Source organism: Chelon labrosus, assembly GCF_963514085.1.
Source record: "Chelon labrosus genome assembly, chromosome: 9".
Lineage (NCBI taxonomy): Eukaryota > Metazoa > Chordata > Actinopteri > Mugiliformes > Mugilidae > Chelon > Chelon labrosus.
In genome coordinates this window covers 17,348,328-17,368,622 of record NC_140359.1, presented here as the reverse complement: position 1 = coordinate 17,368,622, position 20,295 = coordinate 17,348,328, and the positions used below count along the sequence as shown (strand labels likewise).

The window sequence follows — 20,295 nt, the reverse complement described above, 5'->3', positions numbered from 1 at the left end:
ATAATAATACAATAAAGCGCCACGCTGTGTGCACATAATCCCGTATGAAATAATTCTTTTTAAGTTGTGAACTTTCACATCTGAAATAACAGATAAGAAAACTAGTCCGTGCACTGTTGCTTTGCAAGTAATGCATTCCCAAGGAAGCCGATATGCTCTAATGATAAAAAAGAAATGAATTGTGATATTGACGTTGGTCATTTAAGGTTTTCTTATTCAAAGAGAAGTTGGCACAAAGTAAACCATAATTGTCTAACAGGTCCACAGTAACCTTTACTGCAGCATCACATTTATATGGTCTGAGGTTTCAGGATGTTGGCAGGCATGTGACCAAAGTTTTTGGCATTGTAAATGTTTGTTTAAGGGGCCCTGTTATGCCTTTTCTTTATTTTCTGGCATATACATGAAGTTTCATTTTTGCATATTTGTAATAAACATAATCAGATGCTCAAATAATGAAGTAACATATGTACAAGTAAACCCTCTGAGCCAAAATCTCAGGTTTCCAGCACTTACACAGTTACCTGCTCCAGGCCCAGCACGCCCATTAAAATAAAAGTACGATCTTCTTGGTAAGTGTATGTACACGTTCTCGCAGTATATAATATCATTATAGGTGTTTAATTCTCTCCAGCATTAAACTAACCACCGTTACGTCACGCAATCAGCATGTAACGAATGTAATGTTTACCAAACAGAGATGTCGTGCTGTAATCTTGTGCAGTTCACTCTCATATTGCGTGTCGGATTTGGGTTGGAGTATGTACAGACGGGTTTGACCAGTTGCCATTTTTAATCAAGAGAAACGAGAATTATGATATCCAGTGGGTTACAGTTTGCTTTTGGTTACAGGCAAAGGCTTCTTCAAAGCAGGTCCAGAGAAAGTGGGGTTTTTGGGAAGGGTCCCTCAAAGAATCCCAGAGCTAACTGTTGCCCGTTTCCACGAAGAGGCTAAACCGAGGGGGCCCCAAAACAGACAGTACGATATAAATAAGGATTATTTTGAACTGTGCATCGGGCGAAGCTGCACGAGTGGAGGCCTAGAATAAAAATATATAACTCTAAATAACATAATAGGTCACCTTTAAGTCATGATGTGACCTGGCATGCTTTTATATTCACAGTTAAATCCATTAATGGCTGCACACATACTAAAATTTCTGCCACGCTGAGCAATATATTGTTTCTATTTCAATATAACAACTTACACAAAATACCTGATTTATGGCAGTCACTATACTGTGGTTAAAATGCTTTATCATTGCTTCTGTTATGGGAAACATAACAGCTCATATCCAAAGAAACGTAAATTTGTTGAGATTTTGTGAAAAGTATTCAAAGGACAGTCTTATCTGATTACCAGCAAAATAGCATTGGATCTTAGAAGATATCCTTAACTTTAAGTCTAGAGAATTGTAGATTTGAGGAGAGAGCGAGTAGAGGAATGTAACTGAACAAGGTGTGATACTGATGCACTGCATGGAAATTAATCTGCACCCTGTACAAACAGTCTAAACTTGAGGAACTGATGACAGCCGGCCCATATATTACACGAACATATGATGTCACTTAAAAGGTAGGTCATCCATCTGGATCAGCCTCTCCGTCCCCTCCATTCTTATCATACATTTTCCCGTAACATTCTTTTCATACTGTATCTAAGTTGATCTGTTTCGCCTTTAGTCGTTAGATCTTATGTAACTCATGACTCACTCCTCACAGACATGTGAGGTCTCAAATCAAACCAAACCCTAATCTTATCCACCATATTAAATCCAGTTTATGGTAAAGAAGGGCAGTGCTTCTGACCGCTGATCACATACTGTATGCCCATATACACTTGCGCACGCACAATAGCGGCACACACATATTGCTTTGTGCCAGTCTAACCATAGGCTTGGTTCTAAGAAGAGACCACAGAGTGGGGGTTATTAGAGAATGCAGCAGCACGGCCAAACCACAGTTACCCCAACAGCTGCTGTTGCTATGCTCCATACATATGTGAATATACAGCGTGTTTCGTTCATGGCACTGGATGCAAGCGCGGCACTGTCACGTTTTACCAGTACGGCACGATGGGATGCGATAGTCGTAACCCCCAATTTGCGTCACGGGGTACGTGCCCACTGACTGGCGCTTATGCAAATTGTCCTCACCACTTCTTTTACAGTTTTATAAAAGGCCAAGATTGATGGTGCCGCTTCTCTTGAGTGCCAGTGAAACATTTTACCATGGCTTCCCTTTTTGACATAGTCCGTAAACGTGGATGGAGAGGAGAAGATTTGAGGAAAAGGAGCCAACGTGAAAGGGATGAGTTATTTCCTCAACTAGCCACTTTGAAGTTTTTTTTCATAGCAGACAGTACCAGTCTAACTTATATTTAGGGTAATATACATGCTGATGATTTTATTCAACATGGACCAAAAAACAAAGTGATTTGGCAAGAAATCTGTTTATAGGCTCAAAGCCATAGTGCAGAACCTTTGTCTCCCTCATCTGGAAGAGAGAGTAATTACTAAAACACTATTAACCTGTGTGTATGATGCATGCTTTTAGCCGCCTACAGACTCTTAGTACCTTACTACCTTCTCTTTTTTTCAGTTCTCTTTAACAGAAAAGCCACATCAATTTTAGTCTGTGACATCAGTCACTGTCTTTTCTAGACAGTAATACTTCCTCTTGAGTATCAGAAACATTTTTGGATGCTTCCTTCGCTATATTCATAGTAGCTGTAGGGTGCTCCATCTGCCATTTCCGTCGCTACGATCATTTCCCTCTTCAGCTGTAGTAAACATTGCACACATAAGCATTGTGTGAACTCGTTTTATGTATTCCCATACTTCATCTTTAAAGAGCGCAACACAAGCGCAAGCTGTAACATTTAACAGTTACATAAGCATAAAAAAAAACTTCTTCGTACAGCAAACATTGTCTTCTGATGGATATCTTCCTGAAAGGATTTTGGAGAAAATAACTTGTAGGAAAATTCCATTCAAACTATTTATCGGGAAAGGCTTTTTTTTATTTTTTTTATTTTTTTCAAGAATTGACACATCCCCTGTGTAAAGACAGGAAAGACCTGCCTGCAGTACTATTTCCAGGTACACTTATAACATGGGGAATCAATATTTAAACCTCGGCAGCCCATTTACAGGATCCACTGCGGAGATAATTTAAGAGATAGCATCCCGGGGGGAGCCAATACATTAAGCTTCTAAGAATAGAGGCATCATCTCACCCACTTAAGAGGCACTCTGGTCTCAGATCTGTGCCCCTATTTTGAGCTGTCCTGGGCCGGTGCTGAATAATACTTAGACTGGAAAGCTCCACGGGCTATCCTTTGTGGGTGAGAGTCTATTTCTTGAGTGTAATTGTTTGTATTAAATAAACAGTGTGTCTAGACGGATAGCAATGAGACATTATTCTAAATATCTGGTTTTTGAAGCAATGGTTATTTAGTAAAAAAACAAAAGTATTGAATGCTTAGTCTACTGTATAAAAGTGCATATCTAGCTAGAAATCTATATAGAAATCTCTGTAAAATCTGGTTTTGAAGAAGTGCTAGATAAAGTTGTACAGTGAGAACAGCAACATGAGCGGACAGCTAATCCATAATAAGCCTTTTCATGGAAGAATGCAGTCCCTGGAACTGCATCAGCAATGTCTCCCTCATTCTTCCCCAGAGATGCTTTTCAACAGGCAGTGATAACAACTGTCCTCTGCGATGTCTATTTCAAAGGCAGTTTCGTTCTATACATAGTTTCTGTCTTTCTTTCTTTCTCTTTTTCCCTTTCTGCCTTTATTTTGTCCTCCTGCCGTACTTTCCCTTACACTCACTGACCAGGTCTTAAACCTGTGACACTTCACACCGGACTTTGTTCTTTAGCCTTTCATGGCAAACGGCGAGAGTGAGTTGACGGCTCGACTTAATAATACTTAAATCTATCTTAATCAAACAAGTCCCAAGGTTCCCTCCGAGTATCTTGCTATCTTAGTGAAATAATCCCAGAGCCAGAATCAACAACTTGTCATTTCCTCTCCCACAAATCAATCTGTCAGGGCGTTGTGTGTGCTCATGTTATGTCTGGACTCTGTAACAGACTTGACTTTTCTATATTCACAGCAGTGGAAGAATTCATCTTTGATGTGACATTTCAAGAATTATTTTTACTTTTTGAGATATCAGTGCCAGTGGGGTGCACTTTATTTTTTGGAAACATCCGCCTCTTTCCATATGGAATATTAATTTTTCTAGTGCCCTAAGCAGAACAATTCCGTTCTCATCCCGATACAGGAAAATCACAGCTTAAATATTTTGAACAGTGCCATATTTTACTACAAGCGGTCATAATTTAAGTTGAAATGCCAAAATTGCTTAAGAGCACTTAAGAGGTTGTTGGATAATGATCATACCTTACAATATAATTCATCAAGTGACTTATCTGAGGTTGACAGTTGAAGTTCATAATGATAAATACACTCACTAGCCAGTTCCTTAGGTACACCAGTGAAAACAAACTCAATCTAATATAACAGTCCTGCACTTAATCATCTGTGTTTCTATTATTTAGCCCATTGACTTAAACAGGAATGTCAAAATAATAGAAACATGTGTCAGTACGACGTAATACAATTCAATAGTTCTACAAGCTGCAGCCTCCAAAATGATCTTTGAATATGTATAACGTCATGAGTCTAAGGTCTAGTGCAGGACTGTTATATGGGAATGCATTCATTTTCACTTACCTAATAGACTGGCAACTGTGTGTGTTATGATTCAGCTCTAAAATAGTAATCTATTCCAAAATTACAGTTTTTACCTTTTGCATATGTCAAAGTGAAAGAAAAATCCTTAAAAAGATGTGACAGATGTGCAACACGCCTGTGCAGATTAGCTCCTTGCTAATTTGTGAGGGAGGTTTCGAAGAAGACTGTTTCAGCGTAATGAACAGAGTTGCGTATTTGGGGCCAGAGAACTTTTATAAGCCTGGCAGGACGGCGCAGCCAGGTCATAACAGTGAATTTGCAATGAAGAGACAAGAATAACCTATTGTTAAATGTGGCTATAATGTATTTTCCACAGTAGCTGCTAATCCCGTCATGTCTCCTCTGCCTTCCTCTCAGGATACTGGCTGCCTGTCTGGATCGTGTTTGTTCATAATAATAATGGTTGACTGCAAAGACCGAGAGAAATAAAAATGAAGTGGCTCTGGCTGAGCAGTCCAAAAGAAGCAAAGGAAAACGGGATTGGGGTAACAGTAGGAACCGATCTCTCCTGTTTGACTTCTTGGTATTAGCTCAGAAGCTTTGCTTGGATGATTTACAGGGAATCTACGGTAATAATCTAAGGGCAAGTTTCAGACAGTTTATATATCAAATTAAAATCTCATTATCCATTTAATTCATCTGATGTAAAAGGCTTACCTCACCAAGTGTACTCGCAGTGATAGACAACAATACTGCTGCCTCTTATCTTCTTTTACCTTAGATGTGCTGCTGTATTTACAAAGATGCTGTCCCAATAAATATGCATTTTTATTGTTGAACTGCTACTGTGACAAGAAACTACTACTTACTTTACTCTTACGTTACCAAACAATCAAGCAGTCTTTTGTTGCAGAACATCCGGATTAATATCTCACCTATTGACGTGTAGATCAATGTGATTCTTCATTGTTTTTGCCAAGGTTTCTCTTAAATTACAAACATAGACTGACCAGCCACAACATTAAAACCACTGACAGAAGAAGTAAATAACATCGACCATCTTGCGACAATGCAATGTTCTGCTGGGAAACATTTGGACCTGGCATTCATGTGGATGTTACTTAGACATGTAGCACCCATCTTGGTCCCACCAGGTCAGGCACCCCCACCCCATAGCAATGACACTCCTTGATGGCAGCAGCCATCCCCAGCAGGATGCAGCCTGACATAGGAACACACACAAAAATGCTTTAGGAACAACTCAAAAAACATGAAGAACAGCACAAGGTGTTGACCTGGTCTCCAATTTCCCTAGATCCCGAACTGATCAAGTATCTGTGGGATGCACTGAAACAAGTCTGATCCACAGAGGTCCCTCCCCTCAACCCATAGGACCCAAAGGCCCCCACTAACAACATTCTGTTGTCAGACACCACAGGACACACTCAGAAGGCCCATGCCCAATCTCTGATCAATCAGTGTGTTCATACTACCGTAACTGTATGTCTTTATTCCATCACTGCCTCCAGCATCATGACAATCCCATTGTTAAGTCTGGCCATGAAAGCTTGGTTATTTGTACTTTCACAATGTGGAGTTGGCATCATGTCATATGGATTTAACAATGCTGGTGTGTTTTTGTTTCTGCCAATCACTCCTCGCTTCCTTCCAATTAAGGGTAGGTTTTTTGTTTGTTTTTCTCCCCAAATTACAGGGAAGCTACCTTGAGTTTTTCCACCCTTAGCAGCAATGTTTCCATGTAACACAATCTGAAAGATGTTGCAGGTGGTCGTAAAGCACAAGAAAACGTTTCAAAGAAATCAGTTAGCAATTAAACAAACATGCTTTCAACGCTTCAACACTCAATCACATATTATGTGAGTAACACCCGATTTTGATCTTTTTGATTTCACCCCTCGTCCATGTGATTAAGATAAAGACACACACTGCTGGACATGACCCTTATAATTTTCCCCAAAACAGTAACTTTAAAAAACCCATTTCAGAATTTGTTATAATACTCATCAGCTTGTGTCAAATCAGTCGAATTACGCTTGAACGGGAAGGCTGCTTGTAAGGATCCAAAGCTTTATGTTTAATGTGTACAGCGTGTTTTTGTGGGATTGGCAGCAGCTGCACAGCAGTGAGCTGGCTATGGGAACTCAATCCGATATAGCCTTTTCTTATTAAGATCGCTAGCATGAGCATACAAGCCAGGCAGGGATTATTAGACACACCGGTGCACACAGAGCTTTAGGGCCTTAGAAACAGTTGTTTTTAAATATTTTCTTAATGTCTAAAGTGTGTGTTTTCATTCCAGCGTCGGGGTACGCATGCATGGGTATAGCAGACATGCACATGTGCAAACAGGCACCATGCATAAACTCTAACAGGAACACTAATAGTTGGCTGAGATCCGTTAAATTGTCAGCTGGAACGTTGCCTTTTCTATAAAGAACATGATCTCCAGACTAATTTTTTGTATTCTCTTTGCAATTCTCTGTTGTTTATTGTTTTATCATGTGTGATACATTCGATGTCTTTGCCGATACATGACTGGCAACGTATTAGGATGTACGTTTCTTAATTTTACTAATGCAACTGGATTTAGATTCTTTTGGTTTGATCATTATTTTTACTTGACTTGCAACCGTAAGCAGTTGGTCTGCCAACAGCAGACTGCAGCCAAACAATTCAAAGTTCAATTCATCAGTTGTAACGGCTGAAAAAGGGGACACAAGATCCCGTTATTTATTTCCACTGTTCTGCTGCTCAGTCCACGATGTGCTTGATTCAGAACCATCATTTGTGAATGAAGCAACCACTATGTGTTATTGATGGAGCCGTGATAGGTTGCCATGATATCTCCTTCTTTCTTCTGCTCTTTCTTAATCTTCCTCATTCCTTCTGCTGGCTTCACTTTGTCTCCATAAATTTTTTTTTATAAACCTCAGTCAGACCTCAGCTCCTCAAACTGTCAGTGTTGCTTCATCTTTTTTTTGTTGTTTTTTCCTGTTTTCTGTTGCTAAGAGATCATTGTGCTGTAGCTGTCACACAATTTCCTGCACACGTTTTATTTAATGTCTCTATCTTGGTTAAAAAAAGGACCCTAGAAAGGTGTTGGTGTAAAACTTTATAAAGAAATACACTGATCAGCTACAGCATTAAAACCACTGACAGGAGAAGAAAATAACATTGATCATCTTGTGACAATTCAGTTTTCTGCAACATTTGGACCAGGCATTAATGTGGATGTTACTTAGACATGTACCACCCACCTAGACCTGGCATTCTGTGTCATTCTCTGATGAGTCACAACTGTCTTCGAGGCACAAGGGAGACCTACACAATATTAAAATGTCATAATGTTGTGGCTGGTCGGTGTATATTATTCAGAGGTTCTTACTGAAGATCACCTTCCATGTCCAGTTCTGAAGCAGCAAAGCTGAACTGGAATAAGGCTCGCCGCATATGGTAGTAACTTCTTTGTATGTTTGAGTTACACGGTATTTGTGTCTTCAGGTCTCAGCGTTTCAATCACGTTCTGATGTGCACCGTCTGCATGTCATCTCTGTCACTCCTTGTGCTGAGAGCAGGCATTGTTCAAAGCACTCACACTGGTGGATATATGTTCAAACCAGACAGGGTTGCTGCACTCCGGCAAGTCTTTATGGCTTGTGTTGAAACCATCTTTTTTTTTTGTCAAGGCACTTAAATCAGACGGCATATGTGTTGAAATCTGACATGGCTGGAAGCATAATGGCAAGTTCATCTGTGAAGGCCCTAATACATCGCATGTGTGTTTCTTATTCTTCCGAGCAAGCGATGACACACGTGTTGACCCTTTCGCTTTTGCAGGAATATATAATAAGGCGGCGGAATTTGTGTGAAAAGTGTATGATGAAAAAATAAAACACCAGTGTTGTAAAAAAGCATGCAGCTTTGTGTGTTCTTTAGTTAAGCACTTTTTGCCACCTAAGACCAAAGGGGACCGTAAAAAGAACTTTAACATTTTACTATCAAAATGAATCAATACTTGACATCATATTTGGTGTGTCAAACCAATTGGGTCATTAGATTAGGGAATGACGTTAACCTACTACCCTCAAGATCAACATTTAACTCGGCAGCATCACCCGCCTTTATCTCCACTCATGGCCCAACTCTTGGACCCCTTTGAATTAGGCAGGCACTGCCAAGATGGCAACAGCTGTGGCCACCTGACTGAGCTTCAAAAGCACTCTTTAGGAATCCCATGTGTTATGTAGTGGTTTGTCTGTCTTTATATACAGTCCGTGCGCCTAACTCGCGTCATGAGTTATCGCTACATCTGGCGAAGAAAGATCATGTCAGCGTTCGCCAGTGTTGTTTTTGGAGCCTTGGTATAATGCAGATAGCATTTCAGGATATGAACATTTTGATGATGTGTTATCAACATGAGGTCAACAATTGAAACTCCCGACTGTCTTTGAGGTTCTTGACATGTTTGAGGTGTTTCCTCTATTTGTTTAAAATACTCTTTGACGCCGCGCACCAGCTTTTTTGTTGTCTGTACCATGTCCCGGATTCGGAAAAGCAAAATATCTCCATACAAATTGCATGTGTATGTTTCTTCTGTGTTATGTGTGCGTAGTGTTAAAGCTGCTGTCTCCTGTCATTGCCAAAGCAACAGGGCCATAAATCAAATACCCTGGGACGCTTGAAGTGTTTGGCTCGTTGCGTGGAGAGATTATTTGAATTTCTGTTTCTGATTTTCTCTTTGATATGAAACTGCTTTGACTCTGAACAGTTTTTTTTCTAATAATCATGATTTAAAACAAATGTTTGCTTTTGGAACCTGATTTCTTATTAGCACAAAAAAATAATAATAAAAAAAAATGCTTCAGACATGGAGTTAAGGCATACTAATTAAGTACTCGCAGCACAAATTAAAAATGTTTTCCCTAACTCTATTTATGACCTGTTCAAAACCATTTGAACCCTCTTGTATGGTTGTATGGCTGCAGGTTCCTTTAACGCCAACGGGAAACAGAGCCGTTCTTTGTTAGGGTGTTCGCATGTGTAGATGAGAGGTAACATTTGTGTGGGTAGGAAGCAGGAACCGAGCACTAATTGGGGAAAACATATAATTGAACATTTTGTGGTTAGCATTTAGTCCTCAACAGTGCCAGCGTGGTTAGCATGAACACACCCCTGGAAATGGGTCAAAGTGAGTAAAAACCCCACAGATTCAAGCTACCCAGAAACATTTTTTTCCCCCCTCCCCTCTCTTTCCCCCTTCCTCTCCATCCATTCAATTCTAATCAGTGTTATGCTGTTGTTTCTACACTTCCTTCTTCCTGCCCTGTGTGCTTGAGGGCCGCGGTGAGTGATGTTGCGTGTGTTGGGCTAATATGACTATAAAAGGTTGGGGCCGCAGAGCCTTAACACTAATCCGGGTGCAGAGCCTCTTTTATTAGCCCTGCTTGTGTCTGTCTGCGTGTGTGTGTGAGAGAGCGAGAGACAAAGATAGAGGCAAAGGAAACGTACCTAAAGACGTCTAAACCCACATAACACCCTCTCATCCTTGACTGTCATTCTTCTTTCAGCAGAAACGCATTCTCTCGTTGAAGCACTAACACCTCAAGTGATATATTGTCAGGCGAAAGAGCCACATCACAGCGAGAACCGCCACAAAAGTGGTTCGTGTGTGTGTGTGTGTGTGTCTGTGTGTGTTCAGTGAAGTGGTCTGTGTGCTCCTTTTTCATAGTGTCAGGAGAAACGGATGACCTCACCCCCGCTTTGGACACACTTGGACCCTCTGTGTGACCAAGAATGGTCAGAACTATACAGCCGCCAGGTGTTTCTGTTCTTCAAGGCCCTTATTACCAACATAGCAAACACACAAAAACTAGTCTGTAATGTTGTAATGATACTTTCCCACTTGGCCTGGATGAAAGGCTTTGGCGTCATGGGAAAAGGACAAGGGATTCATCCTACGCACAACTCCAATCAGTCACTGCGCTCCCTCAGCCATGCTGATAAGAGGGGCTCTGGCTTATATGACACATGCTGACACAATGTACATGTAGTGCCTTGTTTGTGATGGCGATAGTCACTTGCAAAGGCTACTAATACGGTATTTAAGGCCAGAAAAGCTTTTATTTTTGGACATCAACTCACCATATGAGATTGTATGTGTAGTATGTGTTATCTAAGTACACATCCACTTAGATAACACATACTTTAATTGTGCACAGAGCACAAAAAGTGTTAAAAGCATAATTAGGCATTTAATCTAATTTGATTTTATTTCCGCGTGGAGTCGAGCTCTCATTTACGTGCCTGTTAAAGGCTCAGCTACCTCCCAACTCTCCTCGCAACACTTGTTTACAAAATCTGCTCAGCACTGCTCACAAATAAATGTGTGACTGTTTATTTGTGTGGAAAATGTTACAACTGTTCCGCCCCACCGCAGCTATGAATCAAAATTCGACATAACCAACCGTGTTTGTATATGTTCAAGCGATCCGTGTTGAGCAACAGGGCTGGTATTTAATACCAACCCTGTTGCTCTACACAACGTGGCTTGGATCTGTTTCAGATTAGCCCACTTCCTCCAGAGCAGAACAACAGTTAATTAATCTCTGTTTATATGTATATGTAAGGCGCACCTCAAAAACCATGGAAGACGCTGAAAACCAGATATAACGTCTCAGTAGTGTAGGTACGTTTAATGATGCATCTGAAGTGAGAGGTGTCAGGCTTGTAATAGCCATTTTGTCACAGCCCATAAAGAATGGTATGTGTCTACAGCATGTAGCGTACCATTATCTGTTTGTCACCTTTTAAACAACATTTTCTACGGAGAATAATGGCGTAATTGCTTTTTACTGGGACTGAATTCGCTTTACTTGAACTTAATTGGACAGTTAAAAAGGTGTCAAAATTGGCTTCTTCTTTTTTTGTTTTTTGCTTTTGCTCAGAGGCATACAAAACTTGGCTCTACTTAGCAACCTGCATTATTAATTTCCTGCTTGTCTCCTGTATGCACCACTAATGACATACAAAAAGGTAAAATTGGGATTAAAAAACAAGCTGTATTCTTTAATACAAAATAGTAACTCAACAAAATCATTTTTGGTGCATGCATTAAAAAAAAAAAAAAAAGAAAGAAAGAAAGAAAAGAAAAATAATTATCCCCTTTGTGGCTGTAAATCTACCAGCTGGGCTTGGACTCATTAGCCAACCCAAGAAAATAAGGCAAAACTAGGCCCCAATTGGACAAGTTTGCTATCTCTTATATGATAAACATGACAGTAATAGAAAAAGTGTTTTTGCACTCTGCGCTTCTAATCATTTAAGCATTTTTTGTCTAACAAGCTGTGCCCCTATAGATCATGAAACCCAGGTAACTCAGACATGAAGGTTTCTGCTATTAGACACACATCACTGGACGTACAGTAGACTCGGCTTCATGTGGTAGACCACCAGGTCTTTCATTAACTTTCCACAAATACTCCTGTGATAGAATGGATTCATAAATCCTCCGATAAATACAGGGATGAATGTGTGCTTTCCACATCACCTTGACCCACCCTCCTGCTCGGTAATCCCGACTGTGAAGTCGCCTGTAATAATTTAAGCCCTTTGTGGTTTTTGTGTTTCCCCAGCTGACAGATGGCGGGAAGGCGGCTAAAGGCGGTATTGCCATTGGAGACATGGTTCTTTCCATTGATGGCATCGCCACGGAGGGCATGAACCACCTGGAGGCCCAGAACAAAATCAAGAACTGCACCGGCAACCTCAGCCTCACTCTGCAGAAGTAAGCAATGACCTCACACTCTGTGCGTCTGTAGTTGTTCAACCGAAACCGAGCCACATCGCTTCACGGTGATTTAGTGTGTGAACATGAACGGGTAGTCATTTATCTCCATGACAACTAGGATCCACTTTCAGACCCTCCTAAACAACACCTCTCTGCATCAGATTTAAAGTTCATGCTTCCCCCCCTTTCAACCCCGGACATCCTGCATCCAGGCAGATGTTCTCTGTTGTTTTAGGAGTTAATCTTTGCTCTAACACACATCAACACCATTAGTTGTGCCTGAACTCCCATTCCCTGAACGAAAGAGGAATAGCTAAACTCACAGTGAGTCCACACGTGGACCACCACCTCCTCCCCGAGGCCTACTCCTCACGTTTTGGTGGAATCCTGTACAGTGGAGCTGATTTATCTGAAGCATTTCTGTGAGACTGTGTGTGTATGGCTTCATATTGGCTCTCATGTGGTTTGAATTGTCTGGTTCTTTGGCAGCACTTGTACGCATGTGTGTGTTTTTATTTAAACACTGTGAGACGTTCAAGGCTCCTGCTCTTGTACTTATAGGTTGAAGCTTGTGAAAGAAATAGCTGAATCGCAGTAATCAGCACATAGGGAGGTAAACATTTAATTAATTTATTTTTGCTATGCGCAAAATCTGAATAGGTTGAAGGAATGAAATGCGCCGTTTGCTTTTCTCTCTGTTTGGTTGTGACGCAGCTCTGTCTGTCTCTTTGTCTGGATTTCGCATTCTGTCCTCCCCCGGCGACTTTTCATCTCTTTCGTTCTCCACCCCCCTTGTTTGGATCTAACTGAGCGTGTCTTCTAATTTGAGTCCAAATGATGACAGACCGAAGATGTTTCTTTTTGGTCCAGTGGAAGAGAACACGTACAGAAAAATCACAGGGCATTTCGTAGCTCAAGGTTATTGTGGGTTTGTGTGCTACTGTGAGTCAAAGACCTCCATGCTCAGGTTCTTTTTTTTTTTTTTTTTTTTTTTTTTTTATCGTGAGGGTAACATTAGAATAACGCTGGGCTGAAAGCCAATGATGGATGAGATATTTGTCAAAAGGGAGGTTCATATTCTGATGTATGACCAAGCTTTTATATTGAGGAAGTTTGCCAAGTTTTGCTGACCATATGGAAGATATGCAGACACTGAAACTGGAATTGTTTTTGCAAAGAACCGAAGGAAACTCATTCTATTAAAACCTTCAAAACTTTATGTATAATATATGTAATTCATCTTGTTGTAGCGTTGATAAAATGAGATCTTAGTTTTGATTTACTGGCTCATTTATTTTATAACGATTAGCTTGGGCACACTTAGTCGTTACAACAGTGGAGACTGGTGAAACAACTACCCGGCTTCTGCCCAAAGATTTCTAGCAATCCAGGAAGTTATTGCACCTGTAGCCAATAAGTAGTCCACCAATTTTTACAATAATTTAACTCAAAAGTAAATACGTATATTTCCCAAATTGTCTTAACTACTCTTCAATGATCCCGATTTCACAAAAACAACAACAACAGTGGTCAGTTGTGTAAGGAGATTTGAACAAGCAGAGTTCGTGTGGGTCCCCTCTTGCGGCTGTAAATCTCCCAGCTGGGCTAGGACTCAAACTTGGCCCCAGTTGGACAAGTACGCTATGTGACATGTGGTTAACATTGCGAAAGGGTGTATTGCAACCCAAATCATAATCTAAACCAAGTAGTTTGGTGCCTAAACCCAGCCAAACAGCAGCCCAAAATAAAACTAATACAATTTAAAAAGAAAAAAAAAACGAGAATAAAAACCAAACAATGTGAAAAAACAATGGTTGGACACGAGACATGAACCCCTTGAATCTCAGTTGATGAAAGTCCTCGATGAAAGTGATCTACCTTATTTACGCCACTGCTGCACAGACTTTTTTTTTTACTGTCTCTACCGCACATATTAATCGCCTATATACCGTTGGTTGTTCCTGCAAACTATCACAAATATTATTTTTGGGAGTCATTAACTATCGGCCTAGTCTGTCACTTATGTATGAGGACTTGGCCTTCGAGAGTTGTTTTGCTGCTTTTCTGTGTTACTGTTGCTGCAGTGATACGTCTTTTTCACAACACGTCGGTGCAACTGAGCAAACCTCACGCTTGGGCCGGGACGTTCATTATTTGGGGAACAGTAACGAGGAGTATCTGTCCCGCGTTTTGTTTCACGTCCCATTAAAAACACACGGAGCAGCTTGCTTCATTAAGTTTAAGTATTACATTATTAAGACTGTGACCAGGCATCTGCTTCAAATGCAGCTTGCCACGGCTTCTGGTTTACTAGGATTCTCTAGAGCCAGAAGGATTGACAGTAATCCCCATGCATTCTCTAGACTCCATTTACACTGAGGAATAAAATCAGTCTCTGTTTGTTGCTTGGCATTCACTGGCACTCTGACTGACATGTTGTATATTCTAAGAGTGTCATGCCAAGGTCAGCATCTGGGATTTAATGGTTTTACATGCACAATGGAAAAAAACAATCTAGTCGTGTTTCTGTTTTTATGGGTATCGTTCACTTCTCTTTTCCTTTTTGCCTGCACATTTTGATTGGGTTTATCAGTGGGTCAGATAGCAAAATGGAGTGAGACGAGTGAGCAGATACAGAGAAATGTTAACAATGCACGTGGCGCCTGTACGTGTGTATTTTAAAAGGAGACAGGTTGTTATTCCATTTCCAAATAAAGGGGCGATGCGGAGAAGAGATGGGCAGCAGATGTGTGAAGGACAAGAAAGGAAAAGCTGTAAAGTCAAGTTTGTCCGTATAAGAAGATTTTAAACTGACATAAGTCAGTGTTGCCCTGGCTGCAGTTGCTTTTAAGGACGGATAACGCGAGGAGCGCCAAATTATCCTGGCACTGACCCGCTTCTCCATCCAGTAAAAAGCAGGAACAGAACTGGGATTTATTAACTGTAAATGCACGAATGCAAATACCATGGTTACCAGGGTAATCATCACACAGCAGCGTTCATTTAGCTGTCTGTGAGACTTTCTTTATTTGCACAGCGGAGAAAAAAAAGAAAAAGACAGGTACAGTAAAGCAAGCGGTGCTGAAATCGCAGGCAACAGGTGCCAAGGCATTATCGGTGGAGGTTTGTAGCCGTTGCATTCACTGTATCCAAGATCAGTCGCTTTTAACAGGTCACAGAAAGAGAAAGTTAAGCCAGCTGTGACAGTACAAATGAGAGAGAAATCTGAATTATGTGAAAGAAGAAAGATTTTCCTTTAATGAGCAGCAGATTAAAGTTGTCTTGGATGGTCTTTTTACAGACTCTAAGATTGCTCTCATGAGCACTGGCCGTCGCCCTATCTGCTAGTTTAAAAGCAGCTTTTTTTACAAAATATGCACAGCCAACAGGCTCTATGCTTCATGAGCAGACGTCAAACACATCAAAGACAAGTTTATCAGTTTCTTTGATCCACGGTCAATTATTTTATTGCAGACGAACCGTAGTCTGAGGTTGTATTTTTTCTCAAGATGCAAGAAACTCTTGGCAGTTTACTTCTCATGCATGTCTGCGTACTGGGCTGAACTGTATTTAAATTTTGCCGCGAGTGTCTGCCAGTGTGGCGTGTAAATTGAATTACATGGTTGTAAGTCGGCTGATTTATCGCGGCATCACCAAGGGAGTGGATAAGAGGCTGTGTAGGATTTCAAAGAGCAGTACCACTGGTATCGCGTACAATGATTCGGTCAAATGCTCTCCACTCAAAAATAATATTTTAACTGTTTCTCAGATTGAATTAATTAAGTTTCATTCAAAATAAGCAGTTTAAAAAAAAAAAAAAAAAAAAAAAAGAGAGAAGCAATAAGTGGTTACAGACTTGAAGAGTTTGTTGCTGTACTGGATATTTCAGTCTTTGGCTAAGTTGTTCTTCTGGCTGGGAATGCACTTTGTATTTTTACGTTAATAATAGCTGTCAAAACACAAACTTTTGGTTAATGACCTTTTGGAGACTAAACCCTAGCTCTCCTGCTAAGAAAATGAGGAAGCAACACTGAAAGAAGGATGAACAGGAAAGAAGGAAGGATAGAAAAATGGAAGGAAATGAAAGTGACGGCGTTGCAAAAAGGTGAAAGAAAGACACATATGAAGACGGAGTAATGGCACAAGGCGAGAATGTTAAAACATCACAGCTCCGTGTTTAGATTCATACATCTCCATAAAGTTTTACTACGAGTACTTGCTCACAGCTGTGACAAAAAAAAAAAAAAAAAAAAATGCAGTTGAGTTTCTGGGAATTTCTTTTTTTTTTCTTTTTTTCAGTAAATCATTTTTCCATTCTTATCTTCAGTGTCAAACTGAATTCCCTGTGATGAAAACTATGAAAGCAACCAATATCTTGTTTGCTAAGCGGACTGTTTTACTATGAGAGCGATAGCAGACACATGTGGAGCACATGTGTCCGTAACATACTCGCACGCACGCATGCGCGCACGCATGGACACACATGAACACACATGAACACACACAGACAGGCTTTCATAAAGATGGTTGGTTGGGTTGTGGCACATTGCTTTGATTTTATACGACTGCAGCTGTTGTGATTGTGATTGTATTCTTGATTAATCGTTTATTTTGTGAACTGTGGGAAAAGAAATGCAGTGAAAAGTTTGTAATAACCTTCCTGAGCTGTGTTTGACTGTAAGTCCTAAAACTTTTACTCAAATTTAAAAGCATATACTTTTATATATAACTGATAGAAGCTACATGTTCTCATATACATCAGAGCTACAGTCAGTCAGAATGTAATTTTCTTCCAAACGGACAATCGTTCTAAACAAGAATGAATGCTGGTGGAAAAAGTGAGGCGTTAAAGACCCCATGGAATCAGATTTGATGTTTGTTTTGTACAAATACTGTGTATATGGCTCAACAATGATATTGTGCAAGTTCTTAATGGTATTTTAGGGTCTGTTTTTTCCTGGAAAACTATTTAAATCCTGTATATTGATACCACTTGGAGGCATGTACTAAATTTGCATCCAGTCGGATACTGTCTGGAATTTTCTTGCTCATTACTCACCCTGCAACTCTCATTTACCATCAACAATGCTTGCTCTCGTAGCTCTGTATTAAAGGAAAACGTGGCCAGGAAAATGCACCGATCAGGCGTAACATTATGACCACCTTCCTAATATTGTGTAGGTCTCCCTTGTCCCTCCAAAACAGTTGTGACTAATCAGAGAATGGACATGGGCCAACAGAATGATGTTAGTGGGGGGCCTTTGGCCCTGTGGGTTCAGGGGAGGGGCCTCTGTGGATCAGACTTGTTCCAGTGCATCCCACAGATACTTGGTCAGTTTGGCATCTAGGGAAGTTGAAGGCCAGGTCGACACCTTGTGCTGTTCTTCATGTTATTTGAGTTGTTCCTAAACCATTTTTGTGTGTGTGCCTGTGTCAGGCTGCGTCCTGCTGGGGATGGCTGCTGCCATCAAGGAGTGTCATTGCTATGGGGGGGGGGGGGGGGGGGGGCGCCTGGTCTGGTCTGGTCTGGTCTGGTCTGGTCTAGGTGGGCGCTACATGTCTAAGTGACATCCACACGAACATTGTACTGTCATGAGATGGTCAATGTTATGCACTTCTCCTGTGGTTTTAATGTTGTGGCTGATCGGTATATGTTAAAATAATAGCACTCCTCCAGGCATTTAACGGGGACTTGAAATAAGCATGTAAGACTTCAAGGTGTGTGAATGATTTGAATGGTTAAATGAGCCAGAGTGCAGAAAAACGCAGACGTTGAGCAGAAGTGATTTTCCTGTGTTGACTGATGGAAATGTTGTTGATAAAACGAGAAAAGATGGCAGAAGGAAGGTGTTTGGAAAGAAGAAAGTAGGGGAAGGAGAGACGTCTGTAAAGAAGAAATGAACAAAGATGGTGATGGAGGCCGAGAAACAGACATTGATGATGAATTTGATAAAGAGAAATGGAAATTAAGTTTGAAAGCAGTAAATACGAAAGCCAAGAGAATGAAGTTCGAGGTTTCAGGAAACATTTTCCCCCTTGCTGATGGCTTTGTCCAGAGGCGGTCCCTCTAGTGGAGTGTAATCAAAAAGTTTCAACACTTAAATTAGCCTCTTTAGCGATCTAATTACGCTCTGTAGAGGTACACCGAAGCATAAAACTGTTCACTTCAACCAATTATCCTCTACCTCAACAAAACCACCTTTGTATTTCACTGTTACGCCATTCAATTGCCAGTCTCTGGCTAAATTATTTATTCCCCACAGTAAAGTCTTTTTGAAGCCCATTTGACTTTTTAATGGGTCTGTGTGCATGTGTGTGTGTGAAGAACTGTTTTCACTAATAGTGGCACAGCCTCTAGGTCCTGATGTGTTTGAGGGTCTTAAATGGGACAAAGTGAAACACAGCTGACCCGGTGTACTCACCAACGTGTACGCAGGCACGTCACAGTGCACAGTAAATTATGGGATTATTGAATAAACAAGGGATCGAGTAGAAGAAAGGGTTTGTGTTGTTCTGATTTAGTTGATTCCACTGTTTTTTTATCATAATGGTGATCTCCAGCTGTTGAACGGGCTTCAAACAGTGTGATTACAGTGTGTGACAAAATCTTTTCTCTCAATGGTGAGAGAGTCCTGACTTGCATTTGGAAGAGTGGAATCACATTCATTCATGTAGAAAGCCACACACGTAGGCCGTAATAAACCTATGATAAACACAATCAGATTTTTTTTTTACTTGTGCATGTGCGGTAGCGCTGGAGCCCAGTGTTGTGCCACTGATTTACAGACCCCGACCCCTCTCCACCTGCACAAACACATTCATCAGTTAGAAAGGAAGTTTAGCACTTCAGCTCTGGATCTGTCACAAACATAAATTTAGACTCTGTTCCTAGAGAACAGTGACATAATGAACGCTTGTTGCAGGAGTTATGCTTCACCTTTAGCCACATTTAGAGCCACAGACAGAGGCACACACTGGCAGGCACATGCACAGACCTCACATAAAATCGAACTCCGGCAGCTGCCCGAGTTATTTTTGGGTGTGGAAGCTGGCCCGCCGTGCAGACGAAGGGGTCGGGTGCGACTTTTACGCGGGGTTGGGGTACAGTATACGTTTTCATTTTTGTTTATGTTGTGTTCTCTAAAAGGAAACAACGCAATCCCTGGGTAGCAATGGATATGGTGATGCTTGCGCGCGGCCACATGTCCAGCAAACACAAGCACAGACATGTGCACGGGCGCTGGTGACGTCAGTTTCCATAGCCCGGTGCTGCACAGCATTGTACCAAGTCACAGGCTATTTCTAGCATTAGGTTAGATGTAATTTCTTCTGTAAAATGTTTGGACGTGAATTGACAAACAGACAACTGGCATATCTGCTCTATTTGATGTAATAAGACAAAAAATATACTGCATGTGTGTGTGCGTGCGAGCATGCCAAACTGCGAGCCCCTTATCAAATCATAAATATGAGTTGAAGCATGAGTTATGTAATTGTTCGCTTGATTTGTCGGATGTATGTGTTGCAGGAAACACTGTCACTTTAATCAAATGATGCATTGCCTGTTTGTAGCTTTCATTCTGAAATGGAAACCCAGTATGCATGACATGCTTACTTGGAGCTGAAACACATGGAACAAGAATAACAAGTCTGAATTAGTTTGGCTTTGATTGAAAGAGGTAATTAGATTAGACAGAGCATAATTTTGTCCATAAAGGGGCACCTAGGAGCAGAAAGTGTAAGAAAAACAGACCAATGAAAACAGACAAACAAACATTCAT

The 20,295-nt window shown here is 40.8% G+C and overlaps 1 protein-coding gene across 1 annotated transcript in view; it reads left to right on the top strand.

Annotated features, from left to right (window-relative positions):
* The window catches only part of pdlim5a (PDZ and LIM domain 5a), a 65,608-nt gene that overhangs the window by 8,193 nt on the left and 37,120 nt on the right, over positions 1–20,295 (top strand). The window contains exon 3 of the mRNA XM_084550703.1: positions 12,360–12,511. Coding sequence (XP_084406829.1) covers positions 12,360–12,511 — 152 coding nt within the window. The remainder of the gene's footprint in view (positions 1–12,359; positions 12,512–20,295) is intronic.